Source organism: Pelmatolapia mariae, linkage group LG8 (genome assembly GCF_036321145.2).
Source record: "Pelmatolapia mariae isolate MD_Pm_ZW linkage group LG8, Pm_UMD_F_2, whole genome shotgun sequence".
In the NCBI taxonomy this organism is placed as follows: domain Eukaryota; kingdom Metazoa; phylum Chordata; class Actinopteri; order Cichliformes; family Cichlidae; genus Pelmatolapia; species Pelmatolapia mariae.
Genome location: NC_086234.1, coordinates 22636720 through 22660980, shown reverse-complemented (window position 1 = coordinate 22660980; position 24261 = coordinate 22636720). Strand labels below are relative to the sequence as shown.

Below are 24261 nucleotides of genomic sequence, written 5' to 3'. Positions count from 1 at the left end.
TTCACTAGAGAATTTCTTCTTATTTACTCTTTAAAGAGATAAGAGTAGGTCAGGACTTTTGCATACTACTGTATATAGTTCCCGGACTTCCTCATTATTAATATTTTAATTTATTAATTACGCGAAGACAAAAAAACTTTAGTCTCTATGCAAAATTAATTAATAATAATAAGTTGTGCATCTAACAAATTAAGTAAAATGCTACAAATCAAGAAACACAGAAGGAATACAGGGCTTTTCCTCTGATCTGGATGACCTGATTGGGTTGGACCAAATATAAAGAACTATATACGTCAAATTAATAAACACATATAGTCATACATAACATACATATATATATATTTTTTTAATTTCAATACATTTTGGTTTCATGGGCTATTTTGTCCAGCATTAGGTCATGCTCGTGACGTCATCACAGCTCATTAAAGGGTTCTAGACATTTGGAGTCATTATTTTTGTTTTCTACAGAGAAGCAGTTCTTAGTTGTCTCTGTCTGTGCGGGCCTTTAAATTTTGGCAAGAAGGAGACAGAGGTCTGCCTACGTGGGTCACCTTCTTTATCCTGTGAGGAGCTCTCTGGCCTACCGAAAGCTTCTCCACATTGACTCACAAAGCAACGTGAATGAGTCAGGACACCAACCAATTCCAAAGCCTGTCCTGCGAGTTTTTGAACTTCTTTGTAGAAACAAAGAACATTTTCAGCTATTGTTTACTCTTTCAAATATTGAATTACCTTTAATCTTTAACAAGCGTGTTTCCACCACTTGGAAAATAAAAATTGACTCACCAACTCAAATTTTTGTGCCAATAACTTAAAAAAATAATTTGATAATTCGATTTCTTATGTTGGAATTTTGATATAATAACCTGAACGTTTGACTCGTGGAAGGCTTTTTTTATTGGTAAAAACAATCTTCCTTTACTGGTTTAAGCATAGAGAAGAAAAGACAACACTCAAACTGAGGCCTCAAACGGCAGAGACAAGAGGAAAACAGCAGATGGCGATAATACTCAGACGCTGACAAAATCCACGAAGAAAAAAAAAAAAAATCCAGGCAGCGTGACGTCACGGCATTTAGCAACCGGCGCGCGGAAGAAGCGGCGCGTTGTCGCTTTATTTACCGGGAACATTTTCCCATTTGGTAAGCTTCTCTTGTGTGAAAAGTCGTCTGCGTTTTAAAGACAGCTGTGTGTCTCATAGACAAGATGATTCTCCTCAAACAGACAGAAAAAAACACCCAGTTTAGTTTAGTCAGCGTTTATCTTGTTGCGCACTACTACTAGTTAGCACAGAACAGCTAAATAGCTAACTTGGTTGTTGACAGTACTTTTTTGACATTTCTGTAACGCTGAATGTTCTTAACTCTTACTGAACAGCATTCGGCTTTTTTTGTGTCTGCGCATGTATTTATTCTTATTTATGTTGCTGGATAAGCTTATAAAATGTGTCACTTTTCCCTTCTCCGTAATTTGTGGATGTTTCTAGAGTCACTATGGCTTCAGATGACATTGCTCAGCTGGCTGATGCTCTCTCTAAGACCCATGTTGGTGATGGAGAGTTGAGCTACAAAGGCCTTGGACTGAAGCTTGACAATGCAGAATCAGGTGAGAATATGTAGGTCTATTTTTTATTATTTTTTTGCTGTTATTCCCTTGTGTGTGCTGTAGACATGAAGGTGATCCTTGTTGACTGCTTAAATCTGACAAATTGATCCCTGTGCTTTCAGCGGAGCAGCTGGCCCAAGACATCAAGCAGTACCAGGGTTTGAGAGCTCTACGCCTAGAAGGAAACACTCTGGGAGTTGAGGCTGCCCAAGCCATTGCAAAGGCTCTGGAGAACAAAGACATGCTTCAGGTGCTTTCTTAGTTCACCATTTCCCATCACAGTAAAGCATCATTTATCATTAGGATTTGATTGTTAGTAAAAAAAAAACTTTTCAGATTATTTGTTTTAGTAATTAATATTTCAAGTGCGTTTCAAACTACAACGATTTTTGCTTAGTTGAAATATTTAATCAAAATTCTTCCATCTTGAATATACAATACTGTTACATTCCAACAGTATTTATACTTTACACTCTCCTGCAGTGTGATACATTCTGTTAACTGTTCCCATTTTTGGTGTCTTTCAGAGATGCTACTGGAGTGACATGTTCACTGGAAGACTACGCTCTGAAATCCCACCAGCCCTGGTGAGTAGCCACTGAGTTACACCCCCAATAAAAGGAAGAATCCATCCTCTTACATACTCTTGTACTGTTAAATATTCCTTTCATGCATGAATTATGAAAACCTCAATCAGGGTTTTTTTTTAGTATTTTTTATTCATCTTTAGGCATGAAAAAAAGATTTTTGAACTTAATTTTTTTAAACATGTACTTTTCAAAGAGTTTTTTTTTTTTAACATGTCACTGCAATGTGTCACTGGTGGCAGGGTATGAAGTGACACATCAGTGTCCAACGTAGTGGTGGTTTATGTGCAATCAGCACTGACACAAATACAAGAAAACAGCTTTTGAATAGCTGTCCACTATAGTGACCACTATGCGTTCTATACTTTTGTCTATTCCTGTGCTTCAGAGGTCCATGGGGAGTGCAATATTGAGTGCAGGGGCCAGGCTGACTGAGCTGGACCTGAGTGATAATGCTTTTGGGCCAGATGGTGTCAAAGGAATCGAGCAGCTGCTTAAGAGCCCCTCCTGCCACACCTTGAGGGAGCTAAAGCTCAACAATTGTGGTATGGGGATTGATGGAGGAAAGGTGAGCTCTCAAACAGCTTTGTCAAATAATATATAGACAAAGAAACAGATTTATTTATGTTAGTTGCCCATCAATCACACCCTGATTGTCTTATTTAAAATTTGCTATGGTTGTGTACAGAGGCACAGGCTCAAATTATGTACGTAAATGTAGGCTTTTTAACGTAGTTAAGATTTTTAAAAATGTAACACTTTATTGTGTATTTGCATTATAGTTCCAACAGCATCCATGTTTGTATGTTTAATATAGATCTTGGCTGAAGCCCTGATTGAGTGCCACAGACAGTCATCGTCTCTTGGAGCTCCACTTAGACTAAGAGTGTTTATAGCAGGAAGGAACCGCCTGGAAAATGAAGGAGCTGGCGCCTTGGCTAAGGCCTTTCAGGTACAAAATACTCCCACCTTGTTCAGTTTTACATTACCGTAAATGTGACGTTTAGTAACTGTAATGGTATTATGGACTTTTGATTTGGGAGGAACAAAGACCATTTCTGTTTCACGATGCACTTTCTTCCTCGCTTTCACATCAGCTGATGGGCAGCCTTGAAGAGATTCACATGCCCCAGAATGGAATAAACTACTCAGGTGTGATGGCGTTAGCTTCAGCCATTCGACATAACCCAGAGCTTCGAGTCCTCAACCTCAATGACAACACTTTCACCAAGAAGGGCTCGCTGCCCATGGCACAGGTGAGTTCCATATTTTTTTTCAGCAACTTTCTGCAAGCAGAGAGGACCTTTATCCGGTTTTTGACTGTGTCCCCGAATTCACTTGGCCTTATAGGCTCTGAGGCATCTCAGGAACATCCAAGTGATCAATTTTGGTGACTGTCTGGTCCGTTCTGAGGGAGCTGTCGCCCTCGCTGCAGTCCTGAGGGAAGGACTGCCAATCCTCAAGGTCGGTGTACGATCGCAGCTCAGGACTTGGTTTCCCTTTGTGTCTCTTCCATCTCACAGTGCTCTCTCATGCAACTTTTTTCCAGGAACTTAATCTGTCATTTGGTGAGATCACTGAAGCAGCAGCACTAGTGGTGGCTCAGGCTGTTGCAGACAAAGCTGATATGGAGAAATTGGATCTAAACGGTATGCACATTGACCGTGAAATGGGTCTTTATGTGTTTGGAGAAAGAAGGTCCAGGTTGATTGAACAATGCTGCAGAAATGTAAAATAAAAAGACATTTTTAGTTTGCAAAGTCTGAAACTGGTTTTGTTTGTGGCTGATAGGTAACTGTCTTGGAGAGGAGGGCTGTGAGGCTTTGAGAGAGGCTATGGAGAACATGAACAAAGGAGACATGCTCGAGTCACTCAGGTAATGCAGGCTTTAAAAATCCATAATCATTTTCAGTGTTTAACTGCACAAACATGCAAACAATAGATTTAAAACTTTCACTGCTACAGTGATGATGAGGGAGATGAGGATGATGAAGATGACAGTGGAAACGATGATGATGATGATGATGACGATGATGATGATGTCAGTGATGACTGCAATGAAGAGAATGAAGAGGGCAGTGAAATCGCAAAGGAAAATGGTATAACAACAAATGGAAATAGTCCTGTTTCGCCTAACAGTCCTGTAAGTTGAAGCTTTATTAGACGAACAGTTGCTTTCATGTGATTGTCGATCAGTTAGTTACTTCACATAAACTGGGAAATGAAAAGAGTTCTCAGTGATGTCTCTATGTTCGTCCACAGGCGGAGATCACGTCGTTCCTCAGCTGCCCCTCTGCAGAACAGCTTCTCCAGCTGGGAGAGTTGAGGACAGACCTTCAGCAAGAGGTTACATGTTTTTAAGTAGTCAGCAAAGTGTTCGTAGCATGTTGGTGTTGGCGTGTTTTACTTTGCTGGAATGGGTTTAACCTGTTGCTGTCTTCTCACCAGGTCGATGCATCTGAGCCACAGAAAGCTGCTGATGTCATTCTGAAAATCAGTTCCCTATACAGTGAAGATCCCGAGACCAAGACCGCTGTTCTGGATACTATCGGTGAATAAAGTCACACTTACATTAGACTGATTCTGCTCCTCATTAGTCCCACATTTGCAGGATTCAAAGTTCAAAATAATCCTTATTTGTCTTATACTGGGCCTTGGTGCCACCTCTCAGTTCATCAAAAACAAGCTCCTCTTAATTTAAGCCAACTTTCTTCTGATTGGCTGCCCCTCACAAACAATAAGATTAAACAGCAGGTGGAGCTTTTCTGCTCACAGCTACAGCTGTGTGTCTGAGATGACCATGTCCACTGACTGCATAAAGAGCCAAAAGTAGGAAAACTGAAGTCTGAGCTTTTAACATACAAGGATCATCAGCACAGACACTGCCGTCATTATTTGAAACTTTTAATATGAGCAGGCACCATTGGAACAGTTTATATATGACTAATTAATGAGAACAACCAAATTAGGTCCGCTGTCACTTTTTATAGTCAAACATTGAAATGCAACACAGCACACCCTTTTCAAAGCTTTGGCATGCAGAGATTCCTCAAATATAATTGCACTGAGTGGGCTGCTTATTAGTGAGGACGTCAAGGTGCAGTTTCTCTCTTGTGCTGTCCTCTTTTTCACGTGGATAGCTTCTATTCTCTGAGATTCTGACATGCAGTGTGTCACTGTGCTCCACAGATGCAATGTTGAGGAAGCTCCTCTCTGGCTCCACTCTCCAGTCATACTGCTTCCTCTCCACACTGCTGGTCATGATGGGACTACTCAAGGTAAAGCTTCGCTGCAGTGCTTCCTATTATGTAACACTTCAGGAGAAACTATAAACAGAATATCAGTCATTTACGTGCACAGAGTAGTTTCGGCAGGGCTCCAAATCTGCTGTCACAGATTAGACATCCAAATATTTAAGGAAATTCAGTGATCCAAATTTTGTGTTATATCTCAGAATTTATCTTAAGAGAGCCATAGTACTTGATATTTACTAGTACTGTGTGATTGACCCAATACCGAGTAAATACAAGGCCAGTATTGATGATGCTGATACTTTGAACCTGTAAAGGCAGCTTGTGTGGGGAGAGCAGTGTGTCATGAGTTCTGAGATCAATAATAATTGATTTCCAAATTCTGAACACATTTAATGACCACTAAATCGCTGTGAGTTTTACTTTCCAAAATAATTAGATAATACAACAAAACACACCTTAAAGCTTTTCATGTATTTTAAAACTGGGATTTTTGGAGACCTGGACTTTAAATGTGTCTGTCTCTAAAGCAGTTTGGGTTAACTTGTGTTGCTTAAATGTGATATAGGCTATAATTCAAACAGATGTGACAGTCAACACAAAAAGGTTCAGACATTTTTCATTGTGCATGTTTGAAGTATATTTTTTATATTTTATTAATACTGGAAAAAAGTAATAATAATATGAAGAGGTTTATACTGAACTTGGTGGTTAAAAAGAAAGTATTGATCCTCTCATGCTAGTATTGATCCAGTACCAGCATTGGTATTGGTACTATCTATATATGGGTCAGTCCATCCATCGTTCATACTTACCCAAAAGATTTTTATTTATTTATTTTAACATATTCACATAATTCCTATTAAAAACCTGGTCTTTGCCCTGAAATTTTTCAGGCAAATCTGTAATGGCCAGGTTATAAGTTGTTTTTAAATGTGGTGAGCCTTTTCTTTATTGCTTTTACTTCCAGGGAGAGGGGAAGACAAAAAAGGCTTTGCTGGTCCCAGGTCAGCTGCTATGTTTGGAACATGCTGTCCAGCAGGAATACTTCCCTAAGCATGATGCCTCATTGCTTCACATCTTCCTGTCCAGGTAGAACAGTCTTTCATCACCTCGACTTAGTTTAACTTCATATTTCTATTTAAATGTGTGTTAGCCTGTTGCATGAGCGGGACAGCAGCCTCACATGTGCGCATTTTTGTTTGACTCTTCAGGAACGGTGGGGTTCTCAAGTCATGTGGCAGCGCCAGAGAGAGGCTGAGCTCTGCTTTGGAGAGGAGGTGCCAGGATTAACATTGAGTTAACTGACTCAGGGGCACACTCTGCACTCACATTCAGTTTTTTTTACCTTTGAAAAACAAGCAGGGATGGTTTTTTGGGGGGGGTTTCTAGTCAAAGGCCAAGTCCAACCACTGATTTCTTCTCCTAACTTTCATATTCTATGAAGGCTTCACAGAGACTGTCCAAGAATGTCTTAATTTTTATTTTTCTACTTGTGTTTGTGACTTATATTTTTATAGAAAATAGATACAAATGCTTAAAAAAGAAAAAGAGTTCACATCAATTAGACTTGAGTTTAATGTGTTTAAAATGATTAATGACTGTAACCTGAAGTGAAGCGAACATCCTACATTTAGTAATTAATCGAGTTAAAATTTATAAATTTAAAAAAAATTTAAAAAAAAGACACAAAAGAATTTATTTCAGAAACATGCTTTTATATCTGTGGAAATCTCTGGGTTAACATATCATCAGTGTTTCTGAAATCAATTGAGAAATTTGTAGACGAGATCCCACCAGTGTGGCAGACGCTGATACAACTACTGATTTTTGTGAAAACCTGGTTCAGGAGTGCTAAGACAGATTGTGATGCCAACATTATTATAATCTATAAGTAAAATAAATTAAAAGGTGTTTTTTTATGTATTTGAATAAATTCTTTGAAGGGAAAGAAGAGCAACTTTAGGGAGAGTTTGTTTACTCACAGCTGTCATTGTGCTGCTCATAGGGACCAACCCATACTGCAGGATCATCATGATCAGGGACCAGAATCACTTTTATTTGCAGTTTCTTATACGACTTTATGTTGCACAACGTCCTGTGTATTACCTCATATAGCTCTGTCTGTTGGTGGTATTATGAGAATGGAATATAGTATTTAGATCACCTGTTTGATTGTGGATCTATTCCTTGAGGATAACTTTGGTTTACCTTATTGGTAATTTGTACCAAATGTTCTGTCTTAAATATAGTTCATCTAACAAACCTGACACCCTCTGTGTTTGTGTGAGTGTTTTCACAGTAATGTCTGCAACAGCCGCCTTTGAACTCATTCTAAGAAAATGTATTAGTATCGGTCCTCAGAAAGCATCCATGTTGAATAAAACAGGTGAGATGACTAATGGAGCATCACAACAAAACACGATGAGTTAAACTTAAGGAATATAATCTGTCCAGTTAGGAAACAGAAACTGTTATGAGTGTAGTTCACCTGCTTTGGTGTAAATAAAAGTGACAAAAGCTGCATGAGAGGCAACAGGATAAGAGTAAGTAAGTAAAGTTTATTTATATAGCACCTTTCACAGACATATGTCACAAAGTGCTTTACAAGGTAAAAACATAATACAGTCATAAAATACATCATAAAAACCCTGGTCTATTTAAAAGCTTTTTGAAATAAAAATGTCTTTAGCTGCTTTTTGAAGGTCTCCACTGAGTCCAAACCCCATAGAAATAGGGGAAGTGCATTCCACAGTCTGGGTGCAACAGCTTGGAAAGATCGGTCCTCCCGGGTTTTAAAACGAGTGTGGGGGACCACTAAAAGGTTTTGGTTTGATGACCTCAGGTTACGAGTGGAGGTATGTGTACGAATCAAATCAGCAATGTAGGGGGGGGGGGCTGTTTCTGTAATGCTCTAAAAGTTAAAACTAGAATTTTAAAATGGAACCTGAATCTGATTGGTAGCCAGTGCAGCGACTTTAAACCAGGGGTCATATGAGCACCCTTGTTCAAACGGGTCACTAGCCTCGCTGCAGAGTTTTGAACAACCTGTAGGCGGGCTAGCCCTTTCATGTTTAGACAAGTAAACAGGCTGTTACAGTAGTCAAGTCTTGTAGAGATAAAAGCATGTATTATCATCTTGAGTTCACTTGTTGACACGATGGATCTAAGTTTTGAAATGTTCCTCAAGTGAAAAAAGCAGGTTCTTACTGTCTGATTTAAATGTCCCTCCAAAGAAAAAGCTTCATCAAAAATAACACCCAGGTTTCTAAGGTTATGTTTCTGTGAGGAACCTAAATCACCCAGTTGCTGTTTAATATCAGGTATTGCACTGTCTGGTGCAGTAATCAAAGTTTCTGTTTTGGCTGGGTTTAGCTGTAAGCAGTTATTGTTTAACCATCGTTTAATGTTGGTTAAACAGTCAATCAGATTGGAGAGCTTATGAGCTTCAGCAGGCCTAAAAGAATAATATAGCTGAATATCGTCAGCAAAAAGATAAGATACTTCAGGAAACTGCTGTATTATCTGGCTTAAAGGAAGAATGTATATTAAAAACAGAATAGGTCCCAGCACAGAGCCCTGAGGAACTCCACACAACAACTCTGTAGATTCCGACATGATCTGGTTTGCAGACACACTAAAACTCCTTTCAGATATATAAGATGAAAACCAGTCTAGAACAGAGCCAGACATCCCAACCAGGTCTCTGTCTGTTTATCAGGATGGTATGGTTGACTGTATCAAAGGCTGAGGTAAGGTCTAACAAGACTAGGACTGTGTATTCTCCGGAGTCTGCTGACATCATAATATCATTAGTAACTTTCAGTAGTGCTGTCTCAGTGGAATGCAATTTACGGAACCCAGATTGAAAACAGTCATGGATGTTATATTTCTCCAAGTATGCCGTAAGGTGGACAGCTACTACCTTCTCAAGGAGTTTTGACATAAATGGGTCTTACATTTTGAAGTAGTGTTGGGTCCAGGTTGGGTTTTTTGAGCCTTGGTTCCACAATGGCATGTTTGAAAAAGCTGGGGAACACCCCAGTCTGAAGAGAAACATTAAAAAGGTTCACAACCCAAGGACCACTGGTGTCAAAGGCATATGTCTGAGGGGCTTGAGGATGGTAAATGGCCTGTATTTGTATAGCGCTTTACTTAGTCCCTAAGGACCCCAAAGCGCTTTACACATCCAGTCATCCACCCATTCACACACACATTCACACACTGGTGATGGCAAGCTACATTGTAGCCACAGCCACCCTGGGGCGCACTGACAGAGGCGAGGCTGCCGGACACTGGCGCCACCGGGCCCTCTGACCACCACCAGTAGGCAACAAGTGAAGTGTCTTGCCCGAGGACACAACGACCGAGACTGTCCAAGCCGGGGCTCAAACCGGCAACCTTCTGATTACAAGGCGAACTCCCAACTATTGAGCCACGATCAAGGATGGTTTAATTTTGTCCACCAGGGCTGCTATTTCATCATATGTTACAGTTGTAAAAGTCGACCAGGAGTACAAAGTTAGTGCCTGACTCGGAGAACAAGAAAGCTTTGGGGAGATTTTAGCATTGATGTCTTTAATCTTATCAACAAAAAATCGGAGGAGTTTATTACTATCTACTTGAGAGTGTACATCTAAAGGTACCACATCTGGGGAGACAATAGCACTAATTTTGTCAAAAAGAAACTTGGGATTTCTCTTGTTTTTTGATATGAGTCTAGAAAAATATTCTGATCGAACAGTTTTCACCGTGTCATTTAAGGAGAGCATGAGATCTCGAAGATGGAGCCTGTGTACGTCAAGTTTGGTTTTCTTCCATAGTCGTTCTGTTTTGCGGCATATTCTCCTTAAGTTTAAGATAGACTCGTTTATCCAAGGGCATGTCTTCTTTTGTAAAGCCGAGCTTGTTTTAATAGGTGCCACTTGATCCAAGATGGATGTGCATTCCCTATTAAAAGACTGAATAAGAGCATTTACATCGTTTCCGGTAAAAAGTAGAGAACTGTCAAACATAATGGAGAACCTCTCAGCAGTAGTCTGTTATTATGCATCTATGAGTTTTTAACTTCACAGGCGTTTGTTTAGAGCTAAAATTGAGTTCAATGAAGATACAGTTATGATCACTCAAATGTACATCCTCAGCAAACACATTGCCAATGTTGAGGCCCAAGGAAAAAGCAAGGTCCAAGGTATGGCCTTTTAAATGGGTTGGACCGGAGACATGTTGGACAAAGTTAAAAGACTCAGATATAGATAAAAGTTCAGCTGCAGAGTTAGATGAGGCATCATCAATATGAATGTTAAAATCCCCAAGAATTAAAACTTTCTCCAGCTTGATAATAGAAGATAAGAAGTCCATAAAATCCTTTAAGAACTCAGTAGCAGGGCCAGGAGGGTAATAGACTAAAACACAATAAAAGATGTTCGTGGAGCCCACCTTAATTGTTTGCGACTCAAAAGAAGAATAGTTTTCAGTTTGCATACCTCTGCAGGTGAAACTGTCCTTAAAGACAACAGCAAGTCCTCCACCACCACGACCTAAACGGGGGGTGCCCAAGTAAGAGCAGTCTGCAGGACGCAGTTCGTTTAGGTGAATAAACTCGCCATCCCTCTGCCATGTTTCAGTGAGAAACAGAAAGTCCAGGTTTTTCCCTGTGAAGAGCTCATTCAGAGAGAAGGATTTGTTTCCGATGGAGCGGGCGTTCAAGAGTGCAATCCGATTAAAAGCTGGCAGCGCAGGTTTCCCATCACCTTGTCGGAGTGGAACTGACAGCAAACACAGTGTCCGCATGCGAGGTCTACAGCAGCGCCACAGAACCGGCGGGACCAACCACCGGTTGTGCGATGCAGGCTATGATCCAGAGCATCAGATGGGCAGGATCCATGCCGTAGTGGCTGCAAGTACGTGTTTCCAACCAAATCCGGAAGGGTAACTGGCAGCAGAAACCAGGCACGCCTCCAGACGAGTCGGGAAATTTCCGATCTGTAGGCTCATCTGATGTGTACCTGGATGCCGGCCCTACAAACTCTTTTCCTCGATTTCTTCTTGGAATGGCTTAGGGCACGTTTCGCAGGTAGCAAGAAGTAATCCATCCAGTGAGGTGGAAGAGTGCACAAATGGTGGGGGGAAAGTTTTTCTATAACTGTCCCAGTCATAGTCCTAGAACGGTCGTAAATCACAGCAGCATAGCTCCATATATTAAACGTCAGGGCTGATATAAAAGCATAAAATACAATACAACGTAGGCAGGTAGAAGTCAAGCCGAGCAAAGGCACCATCTTCCTGAGAGATCTCACAGGAAAGCATTCACTGTTTCATGCACAGATGTTGTTTCATGGTACCAGTGCTGACAAAAACACTAACCCCCCTTAATGCACCCATTGTAACCAAAGCAGGAGAAAAGGATTCATAATCATTTATGCCTTCTGATTTTGCATGTGTTATACTGTAATTAGAGTGCTTTCATATTTTAATGTCACTTTCATTTTTAGTGGTGCATAAGAAAGCTACAGTCTTTAGTGCTGGCTCTGAGGTGACTGAGTCTCCTCACTTTGGGCTGAACTGAGGCGCAGTGAGCAGAATGCAGCAGTGGGGTTCAGGGCTGTGCAGAGATATTCGCTTGTCATCAGGTGGGCACAATGCAGCAAAAGTAGCTTATGTTTTATCTGATGGGTACAATGTTGCTGCTGAGGGGTTGCTGCACCTGCTGCTGCTGCTGTACTGGAGGGCAGGGCTGTGTTGATCTGAGATTGTAGACATTAAAAGGTCCATAGGAGACATGATTAAACAAGTGTTATGAGATAATAATAAAATACAAAGATTGGTGACATTGCTTGGAACCATAAGACAACAGATTAAAAAGAAAAAAAACTGGGTGTGACGGACTGAGCAGTGAAGAGAGGTCAGGGACAGGTTTAAGTCCAAAAAAAGTTTTGTTTTGTTTTTTATTAGTTTTTTTATTTAACCAAATAACAAACTTGGTTAAATTATACAAAAATAAATTTAAATCTTGGGTCCATAAAAGAGGTCAAAGTAACAGAACTTTGGTAGATATTACCACTGTGTGGCTGTAACTGCAGCCATCACACTGGGGGAAATCAATAAATAATTAATAAATATGTAACCCAATAAGTATAAAATCCAGGAAGTTACACAACATGGGGTGGTTCACTGTATGGTAGTGCATAAAGACTTCTGTTTTTCATCCAGTCTGTTGTCTTTTTCTTTTTTTAAATCAGGTGATGTTTCCACCTCCTTTAATCCCACCTGATGCCTCGGCTGCTGTCTGTGATCTTTAACATGATCCCAATGTGTTATTTATTTGTTTTTACTGGTTTACAATGACGCGACAGTAAGCATTATCAGTGTACGTACATTAAAAGCATCTAGTTTTTACTCCAACATTGATGACGATTTTCCTTTGGCTCTTTTGAACCAAAACAGGTTGGAAAATCTCCTGAAATTAACAGAAATTGAGAATGAATTGATTTCTTTTCTTCTGTGTTATTATGATGTGCAAAGACTAGCAATAAGAGGAGTCTTTTAGGTTGCCCCGATGAGACGATGAAATTGTGGTTGAATTTGTAATTGTTTTGCTTTTATACTAGAAAATTTTTTAAGGATTATTCATACCATTACACTGTCATTAACCTGAACTCTACACGGAGAGACATTGTTGCACTTTGCTGCCATGTTAGGGTCCAGTTGTCAAAGAGAAAAGAGGCTTCAAATCAGTGCGAAGTTGCTATGAAAGATCTTTGTCCTGTGAATAAATATTTGAAGAGGGATAACTAAACAAACTTTTCTTTGTCACCTGCTTGTGTACACACACACACACATACATACATATGTATATACACATACATATATATGGCTTCAAGCAAAATTGGCCATGCCCCCTCACATAAAGTTCCATGACGTAAGTTGACGCTGACATCTGAAGCCTCGCTACCTCCCCACCTGCTAAAATTGATTTTATCAAGCTGTCCCAGAGAAGTAAAGCAAGTAAGTAAGTTCATCTCTGAACGTTTGTAAAGTATTCCTGCGTTACCGATATATGAAGCTCCGACGTGCGTTGTCGGGAGCCACAGCTGGGACGCGAAGGGTTATTGATAAAACCAACATAGCTGGACATAGCATACCGGGCAGTAGCGGTTTTTGATACGGGCGACATCGTGGGCATCAGTAAAAAAAAAAAAAAAAAAAAGTTGCTCGTACTCATGCTGCCCCGACATCAGCCAGCGCATATTGGGGAGAACCCTCGTGGGCCTGCCTGAATTCACATTGAAACTTTGTCATCTCCGCTACATACAGTCCAGTATATAGAGAGACGAGACGACGAGGCTCCAGTTACAGCAGTGCAAGTAAACAAACAATAAATAAGAAGAAGTAATAATAAGAAGAGTAAGAAAATAAATATGCACTTTAGGACTAGGAGTAAAGGGATCAATAACAATTTAAAATTTGTAATTTACAGTTTGATGATTTAAAGTCTCACACACAACCCGTCGAAAAGGGAGGGGGCCCCTGCTTCTTCCAAATAGAGCACATTTCATTCATAATGTTGTAAATCCAAGCCCTTTTATGTATTCATGATTTGAATCCTGGGTTGTGTGAAACCCCAGAAATACACCCTAGACAAAGTGAATCTGTGAACTAAAGTGTAGGTCTGTTAGGTTATGTTGTGGTGATCCTCGGGTTGGGGGATGGGTGTTCATACTGGAGTGCAAAATTAAAACCAATGGAAGATGGACAAGAAAAGTTCAAAGCCATCAGGTGCTCAGTTTAGAAAAAAGAGAAAAGAAGAGGAGGAGAAATGAGCAAAGATACATGTAAGCAGATGTGTCATTGGATAATGGCAGGTCATTTATCCTGAAACAATAAGAATACTTCATTAATCCCTAAGGAAATTATGTGGGTTACAGTTGCTCCAAGAAGAAATGGTAAAAATAGTAACAGTAACAGACTAAACTCCAAACAATACATTATGTTACAGATTTTACACATTTAAGAACTAGCACTAATATATACAGATCACTCAATTATAAATATCAAGGATTAACAGAGGTGATTATAAATAAATATCAAGAAAATTGACAAGAATATTCCAGAGTAGAAAAGAGCGTGTGTAAAAAGGGTGTAACTATTGCAGTGTTCACAGTGTGTTAGATGGAGGAGTTGTACAGGGAGATGGCAACAGGCAGGAATTATTTCCTGTGTCGGTCAGTGGTGCTTTTTGGTAATATCAGTCGCTCACTGAGCGTGCTCCTGTGATTAGCCAGTATGTCATGGAGTGGGTGGGAGGTATTATCCAACATTGTCTTTATCTTGGACAAAATCTGCCTGTCAGACACCACCCTAACAGAGTCCAGCTCCATCCCCACAACATTACTGGTCTCGTGATCAGTTTATTGAGTCTATTGGCATCTGTGACCCTCAACCTGCTGCCCCAGCATGCAACAGCATAGAGGACAGCACTGACCACAACAGAGATACAACAAGATAACATTAGTAGGGATAGTGAAAACGTCAGTTTATGTTTGTTAGCCACTTGGGTATCATAGTACACAGTAGACACTGATGTAGCTTACTGAATCTTTTGGACTGTGTTCAGCACATTATTAAATAGTCATTGTCAGTTGTTGATTTGTCCTATTCTTATTGTCTGATGAATTATAATGGCTGTTTGTAAACTGTTTGCATACTATGCATACACATTCTCTCTCTCTCTATTCATATTTATGTGTGTGCGTGTTTATGTTTATCTGGTTAAATTCAGTCTGGTTCCAACAACAGTTTTTACAGTAAAATGTTTTATATTTATGTACAATCCTTAATATACATATATATGTGGTGGATCATAAATTTGATTAGTTTTGAAGTTGTACATCTCTGTTCCTTACATTTCATGTCATGCCTTTATTAATGTTTTATTTGTTGCTTTGACTGTTTTTCGAATAGAATATACAGTGGGAATATAGAGGGAGATAAGTAGTGAAAGTTTTGTCTGGGTTGATTGTGCGTCGATCCATTGGTAATGCCTCAGGGCTCCAGTAGGTGGGTTCGCGCGCCTTCTTCACTCAATACAGACGAGTGAGAGCTGCGTGTCCGTGCCGTTCTTTCACCTCTCCTCACTATTTCCCCTGTTTAAGGGCACAACATTTGGAGGCACCGCTGGGATGATTGATTTGAGGACCATCCCTGACCTGTAAGAGAAATCCTCTCGTTGATCATCCCCCCCAGACGACCCAGGTATCAGAAAGGAGCAAAGCAAGGCAGCAGAGGCATCGCTGGACCTACGTTGGTGTCTGTATCCTGAAGTGAAAAAGTGACCACTAGGGGGCAGTAAAAACCAACTAAGTCTGATCATTTCTCAGCTGACTGCTTGTGCTAACTCCTCTGACAACATGGAGTCTGAATTAGAAAAGCTAGAGCTGGAGATTAAAGGAACACTGTATCAACTGACCTTAGAGCAGCTGATTAAATTATGTGATGTACTTCAAATCTCCGGACCAGGAAAAGAGTTTGTGATTAATAAAACGCGCAGTCAGCTAGTCTCACATTTAGTTAAGCACCTTGAACGCACAGAGCTGGCTACCCGAGAGGACGAAGGTATGTCAGAACTTCTTAATGTCCAGGACATTATAAGTGACATACAAATGGATAAAAAACAAAGTGTGAATGAAACAGTGGATCCAGCTGTTCAGGACCAGGAAAGCAGCCAGGAGGAGATAGAGACATTAAGACTGCTCTTACAACAAAAAGAGGGTGAAATGCATGACTTGATGAGGAATAGCATGAATCCTGCCTTAAGTCCTCGCACCCCAGTGAGAAACATTGTTCCAACAGCACCAAACAGTTCCATGTGGCGCAAAGATTTTAAGATATCAGGCCAAATAGAGCCGGGGCAAAAAGACAGGCTGACATTTTCTAGTCTGGCCAGACAAATTGAAAGCGGGATCAATAGAGGCTACCCAGAATCAGAAATCACTGATGCTGTAATTCATGCTATCACGCCAGGCTTGCAGCTAAGGAGTTATCTTGAAGGAAAAGAAAACCTCACATTACCTGCCCTTAGAAGAATCCTCAGGTCTCATTACCAGGAGAAAGGTGCCACAGAGTTATACAAACAACTTACCTCTGAGGTTCAGAGTAGTAAAGAGACACCCCAAAATTTCTTGATCAGGACAATGGACTTGAGACAGAAAATCCTGTTTGCTTCTCAGGAGGTTGAGTCCAGTCTAAAGTATGACCCAGCACTAGTCCAGAGCCTTTTCATGCATACTGTCCTGACTGGTCTTCAGAATGACAATATTAAAAGTGACCTGCAACCTTACCTCCTGCAGACAAATACTTCAGATGAGTTGTTGCTTGAGAAGGTAAATATTGCAGTCGCAAATGAAAAAGAAAGACAGGACAAAAAGAAACACGCCGCTCCATCACGAGTAACAGCTGTAAATACTGTCCAGTCTAATGATTCCCCAGTGGGAAAGAGAAGCACAGCCCAAGAGAAATCAGCTCCTCTACCCCCTGATCTTCTAACAGAAATAAAAGAAATGCGTGCTGACATGGTGCTGCTGAAAGACTTGAGGGCTGAAGTTTCCCAAATCAGAGAAACCATTCAAAAGACAACCCCAGCACCTCAGCAGCCTTTCCCCATTAAGGCTGAACAAAACTGCATGCCATTTTACCACCAGCACTCTCCTGCAGCAGCACAGGAATACCACTCAGCACATGGACCTGGGCATGTGCATGGGACAGCACAGTTTCAACAAAGATTTGCACCACAGCGATATTATCCCTCACCACGTCACCGTCCCAGATGTTTTGCATGTGTGCAGGCAGGTGAGGAATATTGTCAGCATTGCTTTAGGTGTGGGAGTCGTGAGCATTTCCGTGCAGGTTGTAAAGCACCTAGACTGACCAAATCAGATAAAGGGAGCCCTTTAAACTAAGGGAGGTTGCTCCCACGGGACATGGGGCAACCGACAGCATTGAAAAGTCCCAATATTGTGCTAACTGTGAGGGAAAGGAAGAGAGTATGAAGTTAAAATGTTGTTCTGTTTGTAAAATAACATTGTACTGCTCAAAAGACTGTCAAGAGACACACTGGTCTGTGCACAAAAGATACTGTAAGCCATATACATGTTCATCTATTAAGAAACAGGAAACACAGTCAAGTTGCAAACCAAAGTGTAGGAAAAGCAGTAATTCAGTGAAGACGCCTACTGTAAAAGAGCTTGTAGGAGAGAAATGTCTCATTCAGTGCTTTCTGCACAACCAAAGAATCCAGGCACTTTGGGACACAGGTTCACAAATTTGTGCTGTAGATGCAGCCTGGAAACAGACCCATTTGCCTGATGTCCAACTAAGAGATATAGCAGAACTAGTAGACCCACTTGAACCACTGCAACTTGAAGCAGCCAATGGGACGGAAATACCATATATTGGTTGGCTCGAGGTAAGCTTCAGACTTACTGCTAATGATGAAGATCTGCTAATACCTGTGTTAGTATTAAAAGGCAACCAACAGGCATGCCCCATAATTGGCTTCAATGTGATTTCACACCTAGTTGCAAACAGAGTACAGGATCAGACAAACAATAAGAATAAAGAGAAACTCATGAAAACAGTAAAAGTAGCTTTTCCTCACCTCAGAAAGAGTAGGGCAAGAGCTTTTGTTAATGCAGTGACAGTGGGACAGCCATGTGAGCACAGTGTAAGAACAACAAATGAGAGAGTTGAAGTGCCTAAACACAGCTCCATCCAAATTGAGTGTCGAGTGCAAGCCCCACCTTTCAAAGAAGATAGAACCCTGATCTTCGAGCCTCATGAGAACCCACAGTGGCCTGAAGGACTCGAGTTCTGTGATACCCTTGTTTTAGTAAAGACTGGTATGACACCAAAAATTGTCATTAGTGTACAAAATCCCACTAGCCATGACATCACACTGTCAAGTAGGACTGTTATTGGGACTGTGCAGTCTGTTGCATCAATATATCCTGATAATGTATTCAAAACTGACTGCCTTCCTGCTGCATCAGTCTGTCCTATCCAGGCTAAGAGCTCAGGTGAGAACACACCTAAAAGTGAACAATGGGACCCACCTGTCGACTTGACTCACCTGAATGACCACCAGAGACAAGCTGTTAGTCAGATGTTAAGAGAAGAATCAGATTCATTCTCTAAATCTGATGATGACATAGGCTGTGTTGAAAACTTGCAAATGAACATTTCATTGAAAGATAATGAGCCAGTCACACGGACTTATCTCTCTGTACCAAAACCCTTGTATCAGGAAATGAAAAACTACCTACAGGACCTCATAGCTCAGGGCTGGGTGGAAAAATCAAACTCATCTTACTCCTCTCCGGTAGTCTGTGTGAGAAAAAAGGACAGTACACTGCGCTTGTGTATTGACTACCGAGAGCTGAATAGGAAGACTCACCCAGACCGCCACCCCATCCCCAGAGTACAAGACATCATGGACAACTTAGGTGGCAACACTCTCTTTTCTCTACTGGACCAGGGTAAAGCATACCACCAGGGGTTCATGGGCAAAGACAGTAAACACCTAACAGCTTTTGTGACCCCCTGGGGCCTGTATGAGTGGGTCAGAATCCCATTTGGACTGATGAATGCTCCGGCAGCATTTCAACGCTGCATGGAGGAGTGCTTAGAAGGGTTAAGGGATGAAATATGTGTGCCTTACCTCGATGATGTCCTTGTCTTTAGCAGAACGTTTGAGGATCATGTTGAGGACGTCAGGAAAGTGCTGCGCCGACTCAGGGAGTACGGAATCAAACTCAAACCAAGGAAGTGTGACCTGTTTAGGACAGAAGTGAGGTACCTTGGCAGGATTGTGTCAGCAGAGGGAAGCAGGATAGACCCCGCAGACACCGCTGCTGTAACAGCTTTGAAAAACAAACGGCCAGGTACTGTTGGTGAACTAAGAGCAATGTTGGGCCTACTAAGTTATTACAGACAATACATCAAGGATTTTGCCAGAATTGCAAATCCTCTGTATGACTTGCTCAAGGGACCTGCAGATGCTGAGACCCAGCGAAACACAAGATTAAAGTGGCAAACAAAGCGAAACAGGTGTAGTGTCCCTTCGAGTACACCTATTGAGTGGACTGACATGCACCAGTTAGCACTAGAGCAGTTGATAGACTGTCTAACTCAGCCCCCTGTTCTAGGCTTTCCAGAATTTTCACAGCCATTCACCCTCCACACTGATGCGTCAAACCAGGGATTAGGTGCCGTGTTGTACCAAAAGCAGAATGGAAAGCTTCGTGTGATTGCTTATGGTTCCCGCACTTTAACTGCAGCTGAGAAGAATTACCATCTGCATTCAGGCAAGTTAGAGTTTCTTGCTCTCAAGTGGGCTGTCACAGAAAAATTCCGTGATTACCTATATTATGCACCATTCTTCACCGTGTACACCGACAATAATCCACTTACCTATGTACTGTCCACTGCCAAATTGAATGCAACAGGGTGTCGATGGGTAGCAGAACTGGCAGATTTCCACTTCACAATTAAATATCGCCCTGGTAAAGAAAATGTGGATGCAGACAGCCTCTCAAGGATGCCAGTAGACATGGAAACGTTTATGAATGAATGCACAGAGGAAATGGCATATGATGTAATTGGAGCAACCACACAGGCGGTGGAAAGGCAGGATGACTCCAATGTGTCATGGTCCATGGGTGTCTCAGTCAGGTGTTCAGCCATGGCCACAGATGTTTCCATCATTCCACTGACAAAAGGCCAGATCAAACAGGACCAGAGAAGTGATCCGACTATTGGACCTGTAATTCAGTGTAAACTAACACAGGAAAAACCATCACGTTCAGAACTAAGACAGCTCAGCCCACAGGTCATATGTCTCCTGAGGGAGTGGGAGAAATTGGAGATGGATGAGAATGGGATCTTGCACAGAAAAACAGCAAACAGAAAACAGTTGGTCCTACCAGAAATACACAAAAGTACTGTATTAAAGGAGCTACATGATGAAATGGGCCATCAAGGTGTAGAGAGAACATTGTCACTGATACGGGACCGGTTTTACTGGCCCTATATGCAACAGGAAGTAGAGGATTATGTGACCAGAAGGTGTATTTGCATAAAAAAGAAGAAGCCTTGTCATGAGAGCAGAGCACCACTGACTAATATTGTCACTACTCAACCATTTGAACTTGTCTCAATTGATTTCCTGCACCTTGACAAGTGCAAAGGGGGTTATGAATACATCCTTGTAGTCATTGACCATTTCACACGCTTCGCCCAAGCGTATGCCACCACTTCCAAATCAGGTAAAACGGCTGCAGACAAAATCTTTAATGACTATGCTTTAAGGTTTGGCTTTCCAGCACGAATACATCATGATCAAGGTGCTGAATTTGAAAATCATCTGTTTGCACAACTGAAAAACTACTGTGGAGTTGCTGGGTCCAGGACTACTCCCTACCATCCCCAAGGGAACGGACAGGTGGAGCGGTTTAATAGGACACTACTCCAGATGCTGAAAACACTCTCAGAGAGTCAGAAAACTAACTGGAAGAACTCGCTTAACAAACTGATTTATGCCTACAATTGTACCCGCAGCGAGGTAACTGGATTTTCCCCTTTTTACTTGTTATATGGACGCTCCCCACGATTGCCAATCGACATGCTGTTCAGCTTGACCTCAGAACAAGGAGATGGCAATCATCATGACTACATGGTAAAATGGAAACAAGGCATGGAAGAAGCATATGAGATCACCAGAGAAAACGCTCATAAAGCAGCTGTAAGAAGTAAAAGACATTATGACAGCAAGGTGAAGAGCTCAGTATTACAGCCAGGTGATCGTGTTTTAATAAGGAACATGACACCTCGAGGAGGTCCAGGCAAGCTGAGGAACCACTGGGAGGATGTGGTTCACACAGTCGTTCGTCAGGTCAGCAGAGATATCCCAGTTTATGAACTCAGACCTGAGAAAGCAAAAGGGAGATCAAGGATATTGCATCGCAATCTTCTTCTGCCATGTGACCATCTGCCTGTTGAAACTGAAGTGCGACCACGAACAAGAAAAAGAGCTGTGGAGACAAGTGAGGAAGTGGAACAAGCTGAGGAAGAGGATGACGATGATGAGTACTATCCAGTGTCATCTCAGCAGCCATTTGAGCCACTTTACCCTCCGACACTGACTCCTATGAGCACTGATAAACCAGCCAAACACCTTCAAACAGTGGAAAACATGTCATCTGAGCCAGAGAATGAACATGAAGTACTGAACCAATGTGAACAACTACCTGACCAACAGGAAAATTATGTTGAGGAACTATCAGTGGAGGAACCCGTTCCTGTACCTGTTCCAGACAAACACAGCAGGACCAGTGAACAAGAGTATCATCGACCGAGTAGAGAGCACAAGCCACCAAAGATCTTCACATATGATCGGCTTGGTTCACCAGCTTGTTATAATCTGAGAACACCATCACATCATACACACTTCATGGTTCCACAGACTGTTCAGGCATACTGCCACTGTTAACTGTATGGACTTGAGTGAAAAGAAACATTGTGATCACACACGAAACACATTACTGAACAGAGACAATGTACTTACACTCCACACCAACCACAAGTAAATGGACTGTTTAACACAGAATTCATATTCAAAGTGACTTTTGGACATTGAACTGATTCATATTGAGCTTGCAGCTTAACACACACATCCAAAGCACACCACATGGCTACAGCATGTTGTATCACTCTCATGGACATTTGTCAAAAGAGAGAGTGACTGCTTTGACAAGCTGCACTGAAAGGACTTTGTTTACAAGCCAGCAGCAGACTGTGTTAATGTAACTGCATGGACACTGAAATTCATACAGACTGTATGAGAACACTGAAAGACTTTGGGTAATAACCCACACTAAAGAATGTATGAAAAGAGTTCCAGCTTGTGAAACTATTCTTGTAGAGTACATATAAGGTACAAGAAACAGTTATAGTATGCAATGGTTTATTGTATGTGGGTTTGGTGATACTAATGGTCATAACTCCACTTTGTGCTAAATGTTAAACATTTGGATGTTGAGGACAACATCTATTCTGAGGGGGAGTATGTGGTGGATCATAAATTTGATTAGTTTTGAAGTTGTACATCTCTGTTCCTCATGTCATGCCTTTATTAATGTTTTATTTGTTGCTTTGACTGTTTTTCGAATAGAATATACAGTGGGAATATAGAGGGAGATAAGTAGTGAAAGTTTTGTCTGGGTTGATTGTGCGTCGATCCATTGGTAATGCCTCAGGGCTCCAGTAGGTGGGTTCGCGCGCCTTCTTCACTCAATACAGACGAGTGAGAGTGAGAGCTGCATGTCCGTGCCGTTCTTTCACCTCTCCTCACTATTTCCCCTGTTTAAGGGCACAACATATACACATAAAATATACATATATTTTATATACCGGAATATTTTATGTACCGGGATTGGGGGGCGGGGGGGGGGGGGGGGGGGGGGGGGCAGAGGGGGTGTTCGCCCAGGGCACCAAACAGGCTAGGACCGCTACTGATACCGGGCATGGCGATTTTTTGTTTCTATGGCAATGATTCTCTGCAAACAGTATTTCTTTCTCCCAGGCAAGCGTGAGCGAGAGTCTACAGCATTCTACCCCCCAAGGAAATGTAGTCTAATGCCTTTATTTTCAGGGCCGTGTCCACTTAATACTACACTATATGGTTATATGGCATTTTAGTTAATATAAAGCATAGGATTGGGGCTCTTCAAATAATTTTATCTCAACAATAGTCAAAAAAATTGAATCATCATAAATACATTATTTTTATATTTATTACATCATTTTTTTAATCCCATTACTTTATTATAGCACTAGGAATAAACAATAAGTGAAGTATTCTGGATCAGCACCATGATGCAAACTTGTGGCCATAGTATATACAGTATTCTGGAGAAGGTATTAAATGTACTGTATGTGCATGTGTGTGCCTTTTATGTGTAGAAATTTTTTTGAAATTATTACTAATGATAAAACACTGTCCAGAACATGCCTTGTAAGGAGAGGAGGAAACTGATCACTCTGGATGTTAGTCCGCTGTAAAACTTTAATGCGTTCTCCAGCACACGACAAAACATAATGGCAGTACCGGAAGAACAAAACTCCCCCCCACCATACTATTCCGGTTGGACTAGCCCCCACAGTTACGGCAGGTCTGCATAAACAAATATTGCTTGGTGATCATTTAACCAATGATCTACATCCTCCCCATTTAGCTGGTAGCACCTAACAAAACTAATTCACTCACAAGTTTCTAAACAGTGCTTCTTAACACAACTTTAACTTAACAATGTTTATGCTCGGAGTAACCCCACACCTGAACATAACAGCAATTATTAGAAATGCAAATAGCCAGCAAACATCATATTTCAACATACTGACAACAAACTGATTACACATCAGGCATCCTAGTGTTTTCCATTTACAGATATCTTGGGTTAGGTCTGCAGATGCGACCTGCACGTGTAGTGTATGTTGTCTGGTTCACAAGGTTTTTGCCGGGCACCTGCTCACCAGGTTGGAGCTGAGGAGAGGATGTGTATTGTGAATCTTTGTTTGAGCATGGTTGATTTTCTTACAAAGTTAAACATGTAGCGTTTTCCAACCTACTACATAAACAAACAGATACTGACCAGAAACGTTGTCTGTGAAGCTGCAACCAGTGAACAACAGTGGAAAACAGTACGAATGCAGGCAAAGGTTCACGTCTGTTAATCACGCACGCTGTTTTCCACCGGTCGCCTTTTC

General features: G+C 41.3%; 1 protein-coding gene across 1 annotated transcript; it reads left to right on the top strand.

Moving 5' to 3' along the window:
• Positions 1-1048: 1048 nt before the first annotated feature.
• rangap1b (Ran GTPase activating protein 1b) lies at positions 1049-7706 on the top strand. The gene is made up of 16 exons (XM_063482139.1): positions 1049-1141; positions 1486-1604; positions 1727-1854; positions 2132-2191; positions 2580-2759; positions 3009-3143; positions 3289-3447; positions 3542-3655; positions 3741-3840; positions 3983-4067; positions 4157-4334; positions 4454-4537; positions 4640-4742; positions 5381-5469; positions 6413-6534; positions 6657-7706. The coding sequence occupies exons 2-16, from the start codon at positions 1493-1495 to the stop codon at positions 6733-6735; spliced, it is 1728 nt and encodes a 575-aa protein (XP_063338209.1). The 5' UTR covers positions 1049-1141; positions 1486-1492; the 3' UTR covers positions 6736-7706.
• The last annotated feature ends 16555 nt before the right edge of the window (positions 7707-24261 follow it).